Raw genomic sequence first — 17,224 nt, forward strand, 5'->3', positions numbered from 1 at the left:
TTTAAGTTATGTAATCCTTCGAACCTGATTATTTTGAAAGCAATCAGAAACAATATCTGTTCATGAATTACAACATCATATTATTGGACTTGCTAGTTTTGCAAAGTTGTACTAGCTCTCCAACGGCTGCATCCATTTCTTCCTCTCTTTTCTTCTTCAAATTCTCACTGATTTCTCTAACTTTATTCCTTAGATTTTCCCCTGTTTTCTCGCAAATTACACTTTTAACAACTTGTGCTACCTCTCCTCTGTGAACTTTACCTTCATCATCTCTAACAATCTCCATTGCGACTCCAAGTTCCACAATCAGCCTAGCATTTATTGGCTGATCAAGATGCATGGGCAAAGCTATAATAGGCACACCAAAATCTATACTTTCCATTACAGAATTCCAACCACAATGACTTACAAATCCTCCAGTACTCGGATGACTTAGAATTCTTAGTTGTGGTGCCCATCCATTCACAACCCTTCCCCTATCTCCAATTCTTTCAAGAAAACCTTCTGGTAGTGCTTCTTCAACTCTAACTTCTTCACCCTTTGGAAATCTTACAACCCATATGAAGTTAACATTGCTAAGTTCCAATCCTAAAGCTATTTCTTCCAAATCTTCCTTACTCAAGAAATACTGGCTTCCAAAGGAGACAAATACAGTTGAATTCTCATATTTCTTTCCTAGCCAATCAATGAGATCATCATCTAGGTCCCCATCATATTCATTTGTTGTTTCTTGGACTGGAGGACCAACTGGTGCAATTTTCCATTGGATCAACTCGGTGAAGTAATCGATGTATTTGGCTTCTGTTGCCCTCGAGGTACTAATCAGTATTATCTTATTCATAGGTTCTTCTTCTTCAGCGAAAGGGTCCTTATCATCAGGATCCTTCTCTTTAGCAGCTTTTTCCATCATTTCTTCCCTTCGTTGTCGCTCAATTTCCCTCAAATAAAGAGCTGGGAAAGGAAATTCAGTCCCCGGCTTTTTTACTGGATGAAAAATGTATGATAACATAGCCGCAGAAAAAGTCAAAAGCATGACTGCTGGAATATTGTATGAATTTGCAACTTCCTTAGCCCATGGCTGCAATATATCATAGATTAACATATTCGGTTTTAAATTTTCTATGATTTTGTAAAAATTAGGTTTAGACATTTTGAGGGCTTTTTTTAGGGTGTAATTTAGATGGGGTGGGATGCCGTTAGTTGTATGGTAACTAGGAGGAAGCTCGGGTAAATCTGGTAAATGAAATTCAACCAACTGAATTGAAAAGGAGTATTTTTGAGGGATTTTTTTCTTAATAAAATTGAGATTCACAGGCGTAGAACAGAGATATACATAGAATCCCCTGCATGCAAGTTTCTTGGCAACAGTTAAATAAGGAGAGATGTGACCATAAGCCAACCATGGAAACATCAGTACCCTTAAAATACTTTGTTCTGTATCCATGAAAATCGAAAAGGATGATAAAAACAGATTAGCTATGGCTGTTTGTGAAGTTAATAGTATTGCCCGGAGCATGCCTTTAATAAACGAAGGTAAATGGCTGCTAAAAAAGAATAGAAAATGAAAGGTATGTTTCTATGTCAATGTGAAACTTGCTTTTCTGCAAACGTGATCAAGTGATTATTGTTGAGTGATTGGAAAAAATATTCATAAAATATTTTCTTAGTGAAAGTGATAGGTCATTAGATTATTTCTAGGAATTTTTCTATCTTAAGATTTTTAGCCAAGTTTGATAAAATAAACTTTCAACCTTTTTATCTAGAAGACGATTAATTAATAAGTTTGAGTAACGAAGAAAAGTGTGGTATAGATTTAGATATAGGTGACAAGGATTTTGCAACTATAAGTATAGTAGAAGTAAATGATTTTGAGAACGTGAATAAATGCAACCTCAAGTTAGGTCTCCGGTTCAAAATATTTTGCATGTTCATACTGCTCGAAAGGTTTAAAAGTTTCAGTGTAACGACCATGAATAATGAGCTAATTTTTTTAAATATACATAACTGAACTTACAATAGCAATGTCTCAAATGTACAAATACTTAAATTCAAAAATTCATTTTCTTACAACTTTTTGAGTTGACTTTTTTTAAATTCAACTCTCAAAGAATATAATTTTCAAAACAATAGCAAACTATCTCCCAAACTTACTCAAAAGTACATAATATATTATTAGTAAGTTAAATATTACGAGCGGTTAATAAGATAAAACTTGTAATTAATTTCACAATTCCTTTAATTGAGTGGACGGTGGAAAAAAATATGTGTAGGTCTTCCTATGCAGCTCACATCATTCGAGGTGGCTTAGACTAATATTCAATCGCAAATTAGGTAGTGAAGTTGTGCAAAAAATTTAGCACTATCAATGTATATATAAAAAAGTGAAATTGTTCTGTAAAGTTCAATTATTTTTCACAATTGAATTTTACAGAACAAATTTCACAAAATTTCACTTATATACATTGATAGTGCTAAATTGATGAGATTATAAAACTGTAAATTGGGTGTATACTCACCCCTGAAAAAAAGATACGTATAAAACTGTAAATACAAAAATAAAATAAAAAGATCCTCAAAATTGAAACAACCTGAAAAAGGCAAGAAAATTAAGAGAGCTCTTGACTTGGTCCACAACAGGTCTATAACAGTCCAGGATGTCATCCACCCAAACCACAAGTCAGTGAGTTACTGGCAATACCCAAATAAAGACTTCCTAACTTTTTCTTCTCTTTTTCCATTTTACTGCCACTTCCACTGTGTTTTCTTGTTTCTTTCTACTATCTTTTTCTTCCTACAAGTAAGGTAAAAGTAAAAAAGGAAAGATTGTAGAAAGTTACCCTACTTTTAGTTGCAGGTGATGTGTGCATGCATACCCTTAAGTACATAACTCTATTACATCACCTTTGTCCAAGATTTTTGGTAATAATAAAAGCCAAGTTTATGGTATCAGAATTTTAAGAAAAATTTAGGAATTTCTGTTAAATGGGTCCTTTATTTGTGGCAATAGAACCTCGCTCGCTCTTACTTACCTTCTCATCAAACAAATACACTGTCATCTTCCTTTCTTTGACCAACAATTATACTTTTTTCCTATGATAATTACATTTCTCTTGTTTTATAGTAGTATTATATGTTAATGGCAGTAAATATTTTTTTTTCCTGATAATCAGTCATATTCATAAGAAATTTAAAAAAATGGTGTGGTGGTGCCAACTAAGAAGCTGGCTTGCACCTGTTCCATGACTTCCCTTTTACTGTTTGTAATTGTAAGGCAAATTTCTCTTATCACCTACCACTGAAAACTCCATCTTTCCTTTCCTTCTCTGTCATATTCCTATTTCTAAAAAGCACCCTTATACCGATTGTACCATTTATTATTCTATGTATTTTTAGTCTCTTTGCAAATTCAGCCCTTTTGTTGTTGTCATCTGGTTTACTGTCTTTCAGAAGGGGCAGGTGGTGGTCTCAGAAAGCACCATCTCAGCTTAGATTTGGACTTTAATCTGCCAATGCTGTGAAAAATCAGATACAAGATTGTACTATTAGTTTTGCTAGTATTTAACTTGTGTAGCTCTAAAGAGAGTCTATTATTTGTGTGTTCTTAGAATTTGGTAAGTGCATTGGCTTTCTTGGGTTTTCTTGGTCAAGATCTGTGGATTGGCTTTTTGTTCATCCTTTTGAGGAAGAGAGTGATGATGGAGTTCTTGAGATCTGGTCTTTGAAGATTGTGTTTTGGGGGTATATCTCAGGAAGGTATGGGGATTATAAAAATTGTAACTTTCTCAAAGTGATGCACTTTTTCTCTCAAAATCATGAACTTTTTTTTTCTCTGTATGTTCCCATTGTTTTGCATTTCTTGTTTATTTTCTTGACATTGGCATCTGGAATTACATAAGGGATTTTTGTTTATGTTGCTGTACATTCTCTACTAGTGGATCTGTTATATGATCTCTTGGTTGACTGGCTCAGTTTATGAATTTGCTGTTTGCTTTCTGTGTTTCCTTTTAAAACAAAAGTCATTGGTAGGATGCCCTTTTTCTTCCTTCCCACCTTCATTGTTAATTTTTGAAGATTTTACAAATGGTGAACATGATTATACTCATTGGTAGTAAAAGGAAAAGTGCTTATATTTTCTGTTTCACTTGGAGTTGCAATTAGAGAATTCAGAAATAAAAATTATAACTTTAGTTGCATATTGGGTTTAATAGAACTAATACTTTCTTAGATGTGCGTTTTGTGTGTAAAGTTTCTGTTCATCATTCAATTTATGCTATTTTTATAGGTCTGTTGACATCCTAGAAGATGGCTTCTAATCTAAAGGAGGATTTATCGCAAAAAACTGCTGTGTTTGGTCTCAAGGTCTGGCAATTGATTGGAATCCTTGTTGGGATTTTCATAGTGGTCATCCTCTTATTGTTAACATTGTATCTCACTTTCCGGAGGAAGTCAAAAAGAGCTACAGACAATCTCCCTATTAGCCAAATACCTACTGTTTCTAAGGAAATTAAAGAAGTTCGGGTTGAGCAAGTATCAACAAACGAATTTGCTCCACGTGATGGAATTCTTCTCACTATTCATGACAAAACCAGTGATAAAGAATCAGACAAGGTTTTGGTTCATCTTGGAATGAGGAAAAAGAACTGCGATAACAGCAGTCAATCGGATTCCTTCCATCACATTGATAAGGACTGTTGTGGGTCACAATCAGGAGAAGAAGGGAGTTCATGCAAAACTGCATATAAAGCTTATAATTCACATCCAATAGCTGCTCCTTCTCCTCTAACTGGATTACCTGAATTTTCACACTTGGGTTGGGGCCACTGGTTTACATTGAGAGATCTTGAGGTTGCAACAAGCCGGTTCTCAAAGGAGAATATTCTTGGTGAGGGTGGATATGGCGTTGTCTACAGGGGAAGTTTGATTAATGGAACACCTGTAGCTATTAAGAAGCTCCTCAACAATCTGTGAGTTGATATAATCAAATTATATGCTTTCCTTACTGGTCCGTTTGTTTTAGTTACGGCTTGAGTTTGAATTTAAGATCTTTGTCCCAGAGGTCAAGCAGAGAAAGAGTTCCAAGTGGAGGTTGAAGCCATCGGCCACGTGCGTCACAAAAATTTGGTTCGCCTTCTAGGATACTGCATTGAAGGAACTCACAGGTATTTCCCCATCTGGAAGTCTCGGATAGTCCTATACCTTTTTTGACATGAAAATGAAGCTCTGGATTTTTCATTACCTTCACGCGCCTGTGCTGTAATAGAATGAGTGTTATGTTCTTTCTTGCGTACCATTTGAAAATGCTATGTTCTAATTCATGATCTCAGGATGCTGGTTTACGAGTATGTCAGCAATGGCAATTTGGAACAGTGGCTTCATGGAGCCATGCGACATCACGGGTATCTCACTTGGGAGGCTAGGGTGAAGGTTCTCCTTGGGACAGCTAAAGCGTAAGTTCATTCAAGCTAAATCTATTTTTTGGAATAATACAGATTTCTTGATGTACCATCATCTCTTGCAGTCTTGCTTATTTGCATGAGAATATTGAGCCCAAAGTTGTTCATCGAGACATAAAATCAAGTAATATATTGATTGATGATGACTTCAATGCTAAAGTCTCTGACTTTGGTCTTGCCAAGCTGCTTGGTGCGGGCAAAAGTCACATCACAACTCGAGTCATGGGTACCTTTGGGTTAGTTTCCTCTTTCTGCTCGTTTTGATTCAATTCCAGCTTGAGTAAATTTCATGTTTTGGTCTTCTGGGTTTTACAATCTTCTACTTCTGGCGTCTTATTTTGTTCCTCTTTTGGTATAAAAAGATGAAAAAGAAGTGCTATTTTTAGCATTGTTATATCATTTCACGCCCTTTCAAATATTTGACAGGTATGTGGCTCCTGAATATGCAAATACTGGTCTCTTAAATGAAAAGAGTGATGTTTATAGCTTTGGGGTTGTGCTGTTAGAAGCAATCACTGGAAGAGATCCCGTGGACTATGGCCGGCCGGCCCAAGAGGTTTGCTATCTTTAGTACCTTATATTAAGATCTCATTAGCACACTGACTTATATATCTAATCTGCATCCTAATTATTGAAGAAGCTGTAAAAATGATTGTGCCCGGATCTTCAGCAGAATAGATCGTTGTTAATATACTTGCCTTGCTGGTTTTCTGATATATGTCTCATTTGCATTTTCGATTCAGTTTCCCCAGATTTTTTACAGATTACTTGTTCTTGATATACCATGTACGATAGCCAATGTTCTCATGCTATAAATCTTTGAGACATATATCTCATCCTACCCGATTCCAGCGGATTGATCTTGTCGTAAACCTCAGCCTTCTGCTAAATTATAGTTTAAGAAAATGTCCCATGCTTTAGCCTTGTTCCCTATTCATTACATTCTCTGAACAAAAGGCTAATACTGGTAACGTGCTCTGCTATTTCTTGTTGCTTTACGAGACGATGCTTGGAAGTCTTGTCTCTTTTCACCATGTCATAATGAAATATATTTTGTATATATCAAGACAACATTCATAATATCTTAGCTACCCAGTGTCCTAGTCTGATGCTGATGGGTATATCTTCCTGCTCTCCATTAATTGGTAAAAGGAGTAGTAATCTCTTACTTTATGCCATCAAGTCCAATGGAAAGGCAAATGGAAGCTGGTCAATATTTGAATTTTATGATCTTTCACCACCAATGGTCCACAGAAATTATTTTAGTACACAAGATATTAGTAGAATCATATCTGAATCTTCTCAACCTTGGTAATAATTCTAACTAGAGCTTGAGTTTTAGCTGAGGATTCGTCAAGCAAATCTATTTTTCATTTTGGGCTCTGAATATATTGATGCTGATTTCCTCTTGAATCTCCCCCACCACTTCCTTTCACCAATATCCTACTTCTCTGGTTAATTTGCTTCATAATGCACTAATTCTTTAAACTAGTGTAGTTTCCCACTAGTATTAGGTGTTTAACAACTAGGGATCACAGATTTGAATCCTAAAGAATTAACACGACTTCATTTCATTTTTGACCCGGAAATGGTCAAGTTGCGAGTGGGTCCTCTCTTTGCTCAATCTTTGCGCTAAGAACATACTCTTAAAATATTAAACTTTTCTGGTTGCAGGTGAATCTTGTTGACTGGTTGAAAATGATGGTTGGAAGCAGACGCTCAGAGGAAGTAGTAGATCCAAATATTGAATCAAGGCCACCAACAAGAGCTCTCAAAAGAGCCCTTCTGACTGCTCTGAGATGTGTTGATCCAGATTCTGACAAGAGACCAAAGATGAGCCAAGTTGTTCGTATGCTTGAATCAGAGGAATATCCCATACCAAGAGAGGTCGGTATCTGCTTTCTGTTTCCACTTTTCTTCTATTGCCACATGAAGCTCAAAATTTTTTCACTGCGAACTGTGCCCTCAAGTTTCTTATTTTGTTAAACTGTGATCCTGTTAGATACAATCAATTCCTTATCGTCGTTTGAACAGATGTGTTATATTTGCAGAGGTTACTAGCAGTTTTATTTTATTCAATGTGCATTGCTTGTAGAAGTTGTTGGATAAGCACAGTCATGTCCTAGAATTTATGAAAATGGCTTGTGTATTTGGATGTTCTTCCCTTATGTAGGGACTTAGATGTGGCGGAGATATTTGATTCCTAGCTTGGACTCTTAACAATACCTTCCTTTTTAGTCAACTGATGGAGGGGGATATAACAATCTTTATATCAACTTGTTTCCTGAGGTGTAGATAAAGAAAGGGATGATGAATAAACATCCATGTGAAGACACCTATTATTTGTTTGTAGGTGTGTCATTTGGATATGGGATAGAGATGGTACCGGATGATAAATATGCCTAACAGTATCAATATCTTCGTAAAAAAATATTTTTTCCTGTCAATTGCTCATCCCTTATTGAATGGTTTCTGAAATGAGGGTAACAAGGATGGACAAACTTCTCTCCTTGTTTCAGTCACTTCTATCCCTCATCAATTGATGGGCAATAGCATGTCATCCTATAAGTTTCCAGTTGTTCGAGGTTTAGTTTACTGCTAGGCGATGGAGATTGGAGAAGTTAAAGGGTGCAGCATCATGGATGCTTTAATGGATGTGTATTCTTTTCTTTAATGTCTCCGGTTCATCTTGGTGTATATCCGAATTCTTTATGTTGCTGCATGTATCAACTGGAATTGTCTTTACTAGATCAACGTGTTGCTCATACCTATTGAACATATAACTGAAAGAACAAAATTATAGTAAATTTTTCACGCACAACAAATGAGAAACTTATGTATCATTTTCATTTTTGGCGACTGCAGGATCGAAGGCAACGAAGAGCTCAAGCAGGTAACGCAGAGAGTGAATCTCAGAATTACGACACTGACAAGAGTGACAACCCAGATTCAAGGTCAGAAAGTAGAAGGAATCATAAAGTATGACAGTCTTAGACACAGCTTTCTGGTCGTTAATGAGAAGCGTATTACTTACAAAGGCTTCACCATACTGAAGTCTACCGGATCAAATGAGTAGGAGGATGAACTGTTTCTGGTGGTATATTGTTGATCAGAGATTGACTACTCTTCTTTTTCTTCTCCCTTGGTGGGTTCTATTCTTTCTTATCTTTTATTTGTATCTCGGTTTTTCTTCCTTCTTTTTCCTCTTTTCCATTTTGGTTCTTTCCTTGTATGAAAGTAGATAGGGAGTTAATTGTGTTGTGGACTTGATGGTCTTGTAACTAAACTGAAAACAATCAGGGGGCGGGGGTTGTGTACAGAAGAATTTCTTTCTTTGGTATTCAGTATTATTTAAGTAATACTTCTATAATTTATTTTCCTTAAAAGGAATACTATGGTTCAAATCTCAGTACAGACAAAAAGCACTATGTGATTCCTTCTCATTTGCCTAAGTTTTGTTGAGTAAGATACCCAATACTTGTGCTGGTAGGAGATAACAAATATCTAGTGGAACAGTCGAGATTCACGCGAAAAGCTAAGAGTTGGACCTGATTTACAGGCTGTTGGGGCTTCTTTGTGAGTTTAGGGACCTACTCCAACTGGTAATTATTAGTACTACTGTGGGTGAAGCTGCTGGTCCCTAGTAATGCAACAATTGATTTTTCCTCAAAGCTTTCTAGTTACAAGCAAGAACTTGCATTATTATTAATGTTTGACAGTTCTTTGCTTGCAAGTTGCAATTCAGGTAGAGCCACCACCATTATCCACCCCTTACTAGAGTCTGAAAGACTTTTTTTGGGCAGAGAAATCCCTTAATACATTATTTTGTCCTCAAGACTCGAGAGTGGAAAGTCCTAAAAACATTCAACCTCGGTTTTGCTATAATCTGTTGCAACTTTATGTATGTCTTTTCAACTTTTTTTTTTTTATTTTATGTTAATTAGTTCGAGCTTACAGCCTTACCCTGCATTTGAAGGGGAGCTTTGGCTTAACTGGTAAAGTTGCTGCCAAGTGACCAGAAGATCGCGGGTTCAAGTTGTGAAAATATCCTCTTGCAGAAATGCAGGGTAAGACTGCGTATAATAGACTTTTATGGTTCGGTTCTTCTCCGGACCCCGCGCATAGCAGGAGTTTCAGTGGCGAAGCTAGGAATTTCTCTAAGTGTATTCAAATTTAAAAGAAGTAAAAAAATTCCGACAAAGGGTGTTCAATATGTGTTATATACCTCTAAAAAATAATATTTAATAGTAGGTGGTCCACGCAAATAAGGATTCTTGATGCAATACTCAAACGTCAGTGGTTGTTTTGACTCGCGAAGAAAGTTATGTAATATATTGATTAATAATCACTGAATTATCTAATGCATGTGTTTTCTGGCGAATGTTTGGTCCGTTCATTAAAATTGAAAAGAACGGTGTGTAATATAAAACTTTACAATTTTTTGAGTACATTTTCAAAGTAAATAGAAGCTAGAAAGATGAAATCAAAGTTACTTTGGCCTTTTACGTGTTTTATCCTATCAAGCTACTCATCGCACAGGTTATTGGTTTATCGCATATTGGCTCTTGTATAAACTATTACCAAAATTGTAATATACAATTATATGCCAACCCAAATGCAATATAAAATAATATATCTAATATCATACTGGAAGTATTTCTTATCCCGTGACCAAACGACCCCCTGGTTGAGGACCAATTGAAATGGTTTCTAGTGAAAAAAGAAATCCAATTAATCAAAGAAGCTATAAATCAAGTCAGATAAGAGATGTCTATGCAAATAAATAAAACAAAAAATTAAGACGCAAAGATTGCCGCTGCTAAATGCATGTTTTCTTCTGGCAAATCCAGCTAAGAACAGTATTAAAATGCCACCAACTCGTGTGGTTAGCTAAATGTAACGAGGCTGACTCAGCTTATAGACAGAGACAGGAACCAAATCTCACATCACAAGATAAGGCTGCTAAGTCACTGAAATTATCCAAATGGCTTTGCTAGCATCTTTCCTCAATATTCAGTACAGGACAGCAGCCACACCATTAATTAGCTGTCTAATGAAGATGGACGTAACAAAGCTTTGGTGGGCAGAGTTTTAACAAGTATTCTGTGAAACAACAGTTGAGATGCGCGCAAATTTATCCAAACACCACATTTATCAGTGGGAGAGAGAGGGAGAACATTTGTAAATATAAGAAGCCAAGTAAAACTTATACCATTGACCCTCATGGCGAAGCCAGACGCCTACTCCAAATAGACCAAACAACCATGAGAAGTGTATTTTGCACTAAAAACTGCATTGGTCTGGTAATCTGGTCAATGTATTTATGTACAGCAGCTGAGTCAGCTTTGGAAACACAACTAAAAGAATACAAATTTTATGCACAGAAATCTAGCTTGGTTGCTCTTCAGAGGTCTCTTGCGTTTGGTAAATCTTACTGTTTGACTTGGGAATCAGGAGGTTTCCCGCGTTGCTGGTCATATTCTTGCTTCAGTTCCTCCAAATGCTTGGAAACCTATTAAGTGAAAAAAGACAAAATACAAATGAGCATAAACTTAAAAAGATGAAGCAGAAAGATAGGAGGGCAGCAATCAAATGAGTATTCAGCCCAGATGCTGAGAGCCTTTTGTTTCCTCTCTTTAGATTGTTTCAACCTTGTGCCCATATCCAGAATAAGACTCTTTCTGAGAAATCAAATATGCAAAATAAATATCATCAAGTATCATATGCCTACTCTTTAGCAAAAAACAATTCCTTCACTTTAATCCTTGCACAGGCTTGGCGGCAAATCTTTGCCACATACAACTTTATAGTGCTAATCAACCAACAGGCATGCAATGCATGAAATCAACTTCGTTTAACATTCATCCATATACTAGGGTTTTGCTTCTGAACTTTATCCACTTAGTTTATGGCTCCCTTCTAGATCCAAACTCAGCAGCCTTTTTAAAAAAAAAAAAAATGGTAAAGGCTGTGACCCAAGTGGGCTTGTGACCTGAGTGGGGGCAATAATGTGACAGGACAAGTTTTGTTCTAAAAGCTGAGGTCTGGGCCATAACTTGGTTCGAGTTGCCGAGTACCATTAATTGTCTTGACAAACTCAGCAGCCTTACATGCCTGTACTGATTAGATTCTACTTGTATCTACTCAAACTACTTTAGTGTATAGATCCCACATTGAACAAAAAGTTTTTACTCGCCAGGTTTACAAGCCTATGGCTCTCACAAAAGAAAAAGGCTCTCACAATTGCTGAGGAAGATGTACAAGAAGACATGCGAGAGAAAACACAAGCACAACTGATGCAAAATTACCCACATTAGGCATCGCTATATTTTTTTAATTCTTTAAATAGCTGTTATCATGTATAAAAAAGAGAACTCCTAAATTTCAATACAAGGTAGAGTGCCACGTTTGAGTTCAACAGTTTCACTTCAGACTGAAGCTTGACTTAAAAGTTTCAAAGTAAACTAAGCCTTGAGGCATCCATCATATCATATGTAGAGAAACATATAAGCGGCTGCTTAAGGACCACAGGAGAACCGAAATCACGCAATAGACAGCAAGACAAAACACCAGAGAAAGAAACAACAATAATTACATAGACAATTGGTTTAAGGAAAAACAGTCAAATTACTTCTACTAATGAATCCATTTCTCCATAGACTTCAATACTTTTATATATATATATATATATATATATATGTCTGTATGTATGTATTGTGGAGACTACATACAGAGCATCAATTACCATGCAATTAAGCATACTAGAGGGATTAAGATTTTGGTCGTACAAGCTTAGGAACTGAAGCATGAACCTTTCGAGAAGTTTGTGGTATATATGTTCAAATACCTGTTGAAGGGTTGACAACAGCCTTATCAAGTCCCTTTTTTTCTCCATTTAACCAGTACAGATGGATAGCCTATGTATTTTTCATTATGAGCAAAATTGGAAGTTTTGGAAGATACTTCTTATTTTAGACGCAAACATTAGAATATTACATTTTGATCAAATAAAAAAAGCATGAAACATCTATGTTTACCACCCACCACTTCTTCTAAGAGTCTGTGTCCATATTTGACTAGGCATTCATGTCCTAGCACATCAGATATATGGATTGAACCTACTCACTTTACACCCTCATAAGTTAGTAAATGTATCTTTTCAAAGGTCACCTTATTAGGGCAATTGTGGTAACCATACGAGTATTAATACATCGACAGCTAGAAAATCACGGCATTTTGGTCCTACAACCATTTGCCAAACATTAGATCATTGTTTGGCTAGGAGAGTATTGACTAGTTTGGGGGGGGGGGGGGAGAGAGAGAGAGAGAGAGAGGGCTAGCCTTGATTGAAAAAGCCATTGGTAACAGTATATCTGGATTCATGGCATCCTCAGGGAAGTTGCGCAAAGCATGTATGAGTTTCTCAAATGGCAACTTTACCTGCGAATGAGAGATTATTATAGTTGTTGTAGCCTGTAGGAGCAAGAAAAAGCAGCATTTATTAACTTTTCTATAATTAAAACTCACCAGGTCATCGTGGCAATATTTCAATAGAGCCAAGCCAACTTTGAAGACGACTTTAATACCCTGGGACAGTGAATTTAGTAAGCTCAACAGTAAATTCAGGCATCAGAGAGTGGATAAAGATGAAAGATTACTGACCTCAAAAAGGAAAACATCCCAAATTCTGAGAGCCAAGTGAAATGGAAAAGAGTACGAGAAAACAGTTATGAACCACTGACTTGCATACATGCTGGGATTTATCATTTCTTGAACAAAATGTCCACCCAACTTCGGCAGGTGCTCTTTCACCAAACGATCAAACTGAAAGAGGTATTGCTGTACAAGCGGCAATCCTACCTAGTGCGCATGTATAAAATTCATTATTTTAATACAAAGTAGGCCATATGACAGATGTTATCTAATCATTGTAATGAAACAAAGACTGCCTAATATGTGGAAGCGGCTGAAAGTCTCCAGAGCATTATGCCGTAGTAGTATAGTTGGATAGACATAAACAAGGTGTTTTACTTCTTAATATTTTTTATTTTGATTCATCATGAAACTCATTTACTTATCTTCTTTTCTTAAATATCATTTTCTCCTTTTCTTCTAATACTCCCTCTGTTTCATTTTACATGACACTCTTTCTACTTCGAAACATTCCAAAATATTTGAAACAATTCAATCTCTATCCAACTTTCACAACTCGAAGAATTCAAATCCATTTAATTATACAAATTTTAAACTTTGATGTGCCTTCTTCTCTGTCAAGCTAACCATTACCTTACTATTTTTTTTTCTCACTACAACTGATATGATACAGAAGACAAAATGAATACCTTAAAACTCTGTTCCCATCAAACATCATCACATAGTTGAAAGGAGAGAAAAGCTTGATACTAGTCATAGGCTCTATAAGATTTAGTCTTTTTTTCCCTAACATCTCTCAGTGTCGCATAAACATCATGTGGTGGTGCACGCAGAGACAGCTGAAGAAAAGAGCCAGGTCCTAGTTATTACTGATAGGATAAACGTAAACGAAATGAATTTTAAACCCCTATTTCATGTTTAAGCTATTATATGAACCCCAGATTATGGAAGGGGTTTCTGAATTTGTATCCAGTTGATTAAGGATATAAAAATCACAAATTAGGTGCTAAACATGGATACTATGGTCATTAACGGAGTCTGAAATAACAGTCAAACTCTTCACCCTTAGGAATTGATCACATATTTCACATCCAAATTCTTCTGAGTTCAAATGTATCGACCATCCACACATATCGGTGAGCATCAAGCAGTTTCAAGGTTGAGCCTTACCAAGTACATTCCTTCCATAGGAGTGTGAACGGCTCCCTTCAACAATGCAACCAATAACCAAAATGCATCTTCTTCACTCATGTAAAGAAGAAGCAGACCTGCTACAAATCCCATGCCCTGCAATCAAAATCATCAGTATCGGTTAACCAGACACTAGATCACCTGTCAATCAATAAATTAAGGATATATACCTGTACATATCCAACATCTCGGTCAAAGACGGAATATGCTTTCAGAACGTTGTAAAGAGACCTTTGACCAGGTCCATGTCTCTGCTGAAAGAAAACATGTGAAGGAAAGGTGCGAGAAATATCTCGAATAATATCCAATTCGGAAGCTGATGTCTCATATATGACAAGTTGCTGCAACAGATAAAAGTTCAATCAGTTCAGAGATTTCCATTACACAGGTAAAGCAAAAATGAACAAGCCGAAAATGGAGCAATCAGTTGAAAAGCAGCAGAACTAGCTCGCACTACAAGTCTTTAAAAAAAACTAGTCCGGAACTACAAAAAGTCTACCTCATAAACTCCAGGATTCAGCAGCAAGAGGTCCCGACTTCCAGAAATTAGCTGCCAGACGAGCCCCCTTAGACAATCAGGTATTCCTTTCCGTATTCGCCTTTTAACAACATGTGGCTTCCTCCGAACATACTGCTTCCAGTCACTTCCTCCAACACCTATCATTTTTCTCCATTTCCTAATCCTTCTTTCATCTCTGTAAAACATTTTTATGAATGTAAAAAGAGCATCAACCAATCAACAATCAATCAACTATTCCTTAATTACAAACTAATTGGGTTCAGGTGTATCTATATATCCATTCTACTCTATTCAGGTCCATTAAATGCTATAAATTCATGATACAAATATGTTGGATAATATGTGAAGCGCAACAATTTACTTCTCATACATGAACATTACTTCACTGTGCATCTATCATATGACCACCAGCGGAAATACTGCAGAAACAAAGTTGTTTCTCGCATCAACACAATGCATTAGATGGTTTCTCCTTAATATGGAGTTCTGTTGATCTGAAGATGCACCATTTAAATTTTGTGACATTACAAAAATATGATTACACTTTCGTCTACAGGATGGAAAATTGGGTGATAGTGGAGGGGTGAAAAAGAGAATCACCACTAGAGAAGTACAAATAGGATAAGAAAATTTACATGTCCAGTTTAACAACAGCAACTAATGAATAAAAAAAGTAGTTTCTTACCTCTGATATTCAAAGGCCGACCGGCTCCTTGCTAAACCTTCAGTAGGGCTATGTTCCTGCTTCACAAAACCGAATCTATCAACTCGCATGGGAACAACTGGGCCTTCCTCATTTTCATCTACTACTTTACTTTCCATTGCTAACCTAGAACAACCCCAACACTACACTCCAATAGAACATTAGACTACTGCCCGCAACATTTCCAACTGCATGGACCAGTAGTACAGATTCTCCTAAACCCTGAACTGCATTAAAGGGGCCTGCTTGTTAAGAAATACAAACATCATAACATTGGAAGAACTCTACCCAATTTATCAACAAAAAACACATCTTACAAAAATTCACCTGAAAATTACTTTACTAATACCAATTGGTTTTGTGGGATGATTTCCACACTGGCTCACCCTATGAAGAAAAAAGAGAAATTTTAGAGTCCTTTCAAATATTATAAAAACAGACGATCTGAAAATTGCATCAGCATACATTAGAATCCAATGACTTGTTTGGTTCGGGATTATTTTCACCTGATTTCATTTGAAAAAAAATACGTAATGTATAACAATGCTGTAATGAGGGTAAAGATAAAATATCAAAGTGCAGACAAAACAACAATATCTCATTAAAGGTTAACACAACATTCCGTACCATTCATATCAAACGCCAAAACAAGAACAAACAGGTTCGAATGAATTCCCAGCTAAATGGGGCACAAAATAACGAGAGATTAAAAATCCACATTCAATTTTATGTAAAATTACAACTTTTATATTCATAGACTAAGAATTTTCATATCTACGAATCATTTTTTGGGGTTAAATTTTAAAAGGGGGAAAACAAAAAGGGGTAGCAACTGGGGGAGAAAACGAACCTGGATAGATAATTCCAGCATTATGGAGAGATTAAAAACTACTATGTGATTTGAATTTCTTGTTGACAAAAATACTACTATGATTTTTCCAAGAAACAGGAACAGATTAAAAGAAAAATTATGTCTCTGTTTACATAGCTGGCGTGTGCATTTTACGCTTTTAGAAATTACTCGTGAGGCCGCGTTTTCAGGGTGGGTTTAACATATTATTTTTTCTTTCTTTTGGGTACATAAATTGCGATAAATTAATAGTAATTCATATTTAGGTTTTATTTGTTTTTCTTCGTCTAATGAGATCTGAGCAATTATGAAAACATTTGTTGAAAATATCTGTCTGATCTGATCTGTTACATATAAGTTGTTCCAGATCATTTCATATTGTGTGAGTATTATTTGTATACTATCTTATTATAAGATCCAAAAAAGCATTACAGGTCTAAAATGTCATTTAACGCACCAAAAGTTACTTCCTCATGTCCATAATAAATAACTTTTTGACATTTTTAAAATAAGTATATTTTTTACTTAATCAAGAATGAATTAACTTTAATATTTCAATTTTGCTCTTATTTACATATCCCAAATATTTCAAGTTAACAATATGTAAATTTTAAATAAGAGTAATTTAATCAAAATATTTTTTTTCCCTAAGAGTTGGTATTTTCTTAAGGGGTGTGCCAAAGGCCAAAAATCAATTATTATGGATATAATTTTTTGTTTTAGATAACTATCAAATATGAGAAATGATGAATCTGAATTAAAAAATTCTATTAATAGCGGAATTAGATGAAGGGTTTGTTTGGTACGAAGGAAAATATTTTCCGTAAAACAAATTTCAATTTTTTCATATTTGA

The 17,224-nt window shown here is 35.8% G+C and overlaps 3 protein-coding genes across 6 annotated transcripts; 1 reads left to right on the forward strand and 2 right to left on the reverse strand.

The window, feature by feature from the left end:
* LOC104090367 (beta-D-glucosyl crocetin beta-1,6-glucosyltransferase-like) lies at positions 1 to 1,587 on the reverse strand. Its single transcript, XM_009595432.3, has one exon. It carries the CDS (start codon positions 1,514 to 1,516, stop codon positions 68 to 70), a length of 1,449 nt encoding a protein of 482 aa, XP_009593727.1. The 5' UTR covers positions 1,517 to 1,587; the 3' UTR covers positions 1 to 67.
* A 1,704-nt stretch (positions 1,588 to 3,291) lies between these two features.
* On the forward strand, positions 3,292 to 8,839 carry LOC104090369 (probable receptor-like protein kinase At5g18500). Its single transcript, XM_009595433.4, has 8 exons — positions 3,292 to 3,753; positions 4,283 to 4,964; positions 5,055 to 5,159; positions 5,325 to 5,447; positions 5,519 to 5,689; positions 5,880 to 6,009; positions 7,128 to 7,340; positions 8,319 to 8,839. Exons 2-8 carry the CDS (start codon positions 4,303 to 4,305, stop codon positions 8,436 to 8,438), a joined length of 1,524 nt encoding a protein of 507 aa, XP_009593728.1. The 5' UTR covers positions 3,292 to 3,753; positions 4,283 to 4,302; the 3' UTR covers positions 8,439 to 8,839.
* Positions 8,840 to 10,586: 1,747 nt separating this feature from the next.
* On the reverse strand, positions 10,587 to 16,566 carry LOC104090370 (uncharacterized). 4 transcript variants are annotated; one of them, XM_009595438.4, is made up of 10 exons: positions 16,371 to 16,560; positions 15,848 to 15,907; positions 15,503 to 15,742; positions 14,797 to 14,992; positions 14,468 to 14,638; positions 14,277 to 14,393; positions 13,116 to 13,313; positions 12,981 to 13,040; positions 12,795 to 12,893; positions 10,632 to 10,965 (listed from the first exon to the last, which is right to left on the reverse strand). In XM_009595438.4, the coding sequence occupies exons 3-10, from the start codon at positions 15,637 to 15,639 to the stop codon at positions 10,885 to 10,887; spliced, it is 1,059 nt and encodes a 352-aa protein (XP_009593733.1). In that variant the 5' UTR covers positions 15,640 to 15,742; positions 15,848 to 15,907; positions 16,371 to 16,560; the 3' UTR covers positions 10,632 to 10,884. The 4 variants fall into 4 exon arrangements, with proteins under 4 accessions (XP_009593736.1, XP_009593733.1, XP_009593729.1 ...); XM_009595434.4 differs by having other exon boundaries at positions 15,503 to 15,747; XM_009595436.4 differs by having other exon boundaries at positions 15,503 to 15,762.
* Between the last annotated feature and the right edge of the window lie 658 nt (positions 16,567 to 17,224).

Source organism: Nicotiana tomentosiformis, chromosome 1 (assembly GCF_000390325.3).
Source record: "Nicotiana tomentosiformis chromosome 1, ASM39032v3, whole genome shotgun sequence".
NCBI classification, from domain to species: domain Eukaryota; kingdom Viridiplantae; phylum Streptophyta; class Magnoliopsida; order Solanales; family Solanaceae; genus Nicotiana; species Nicotiana tomentosiformis.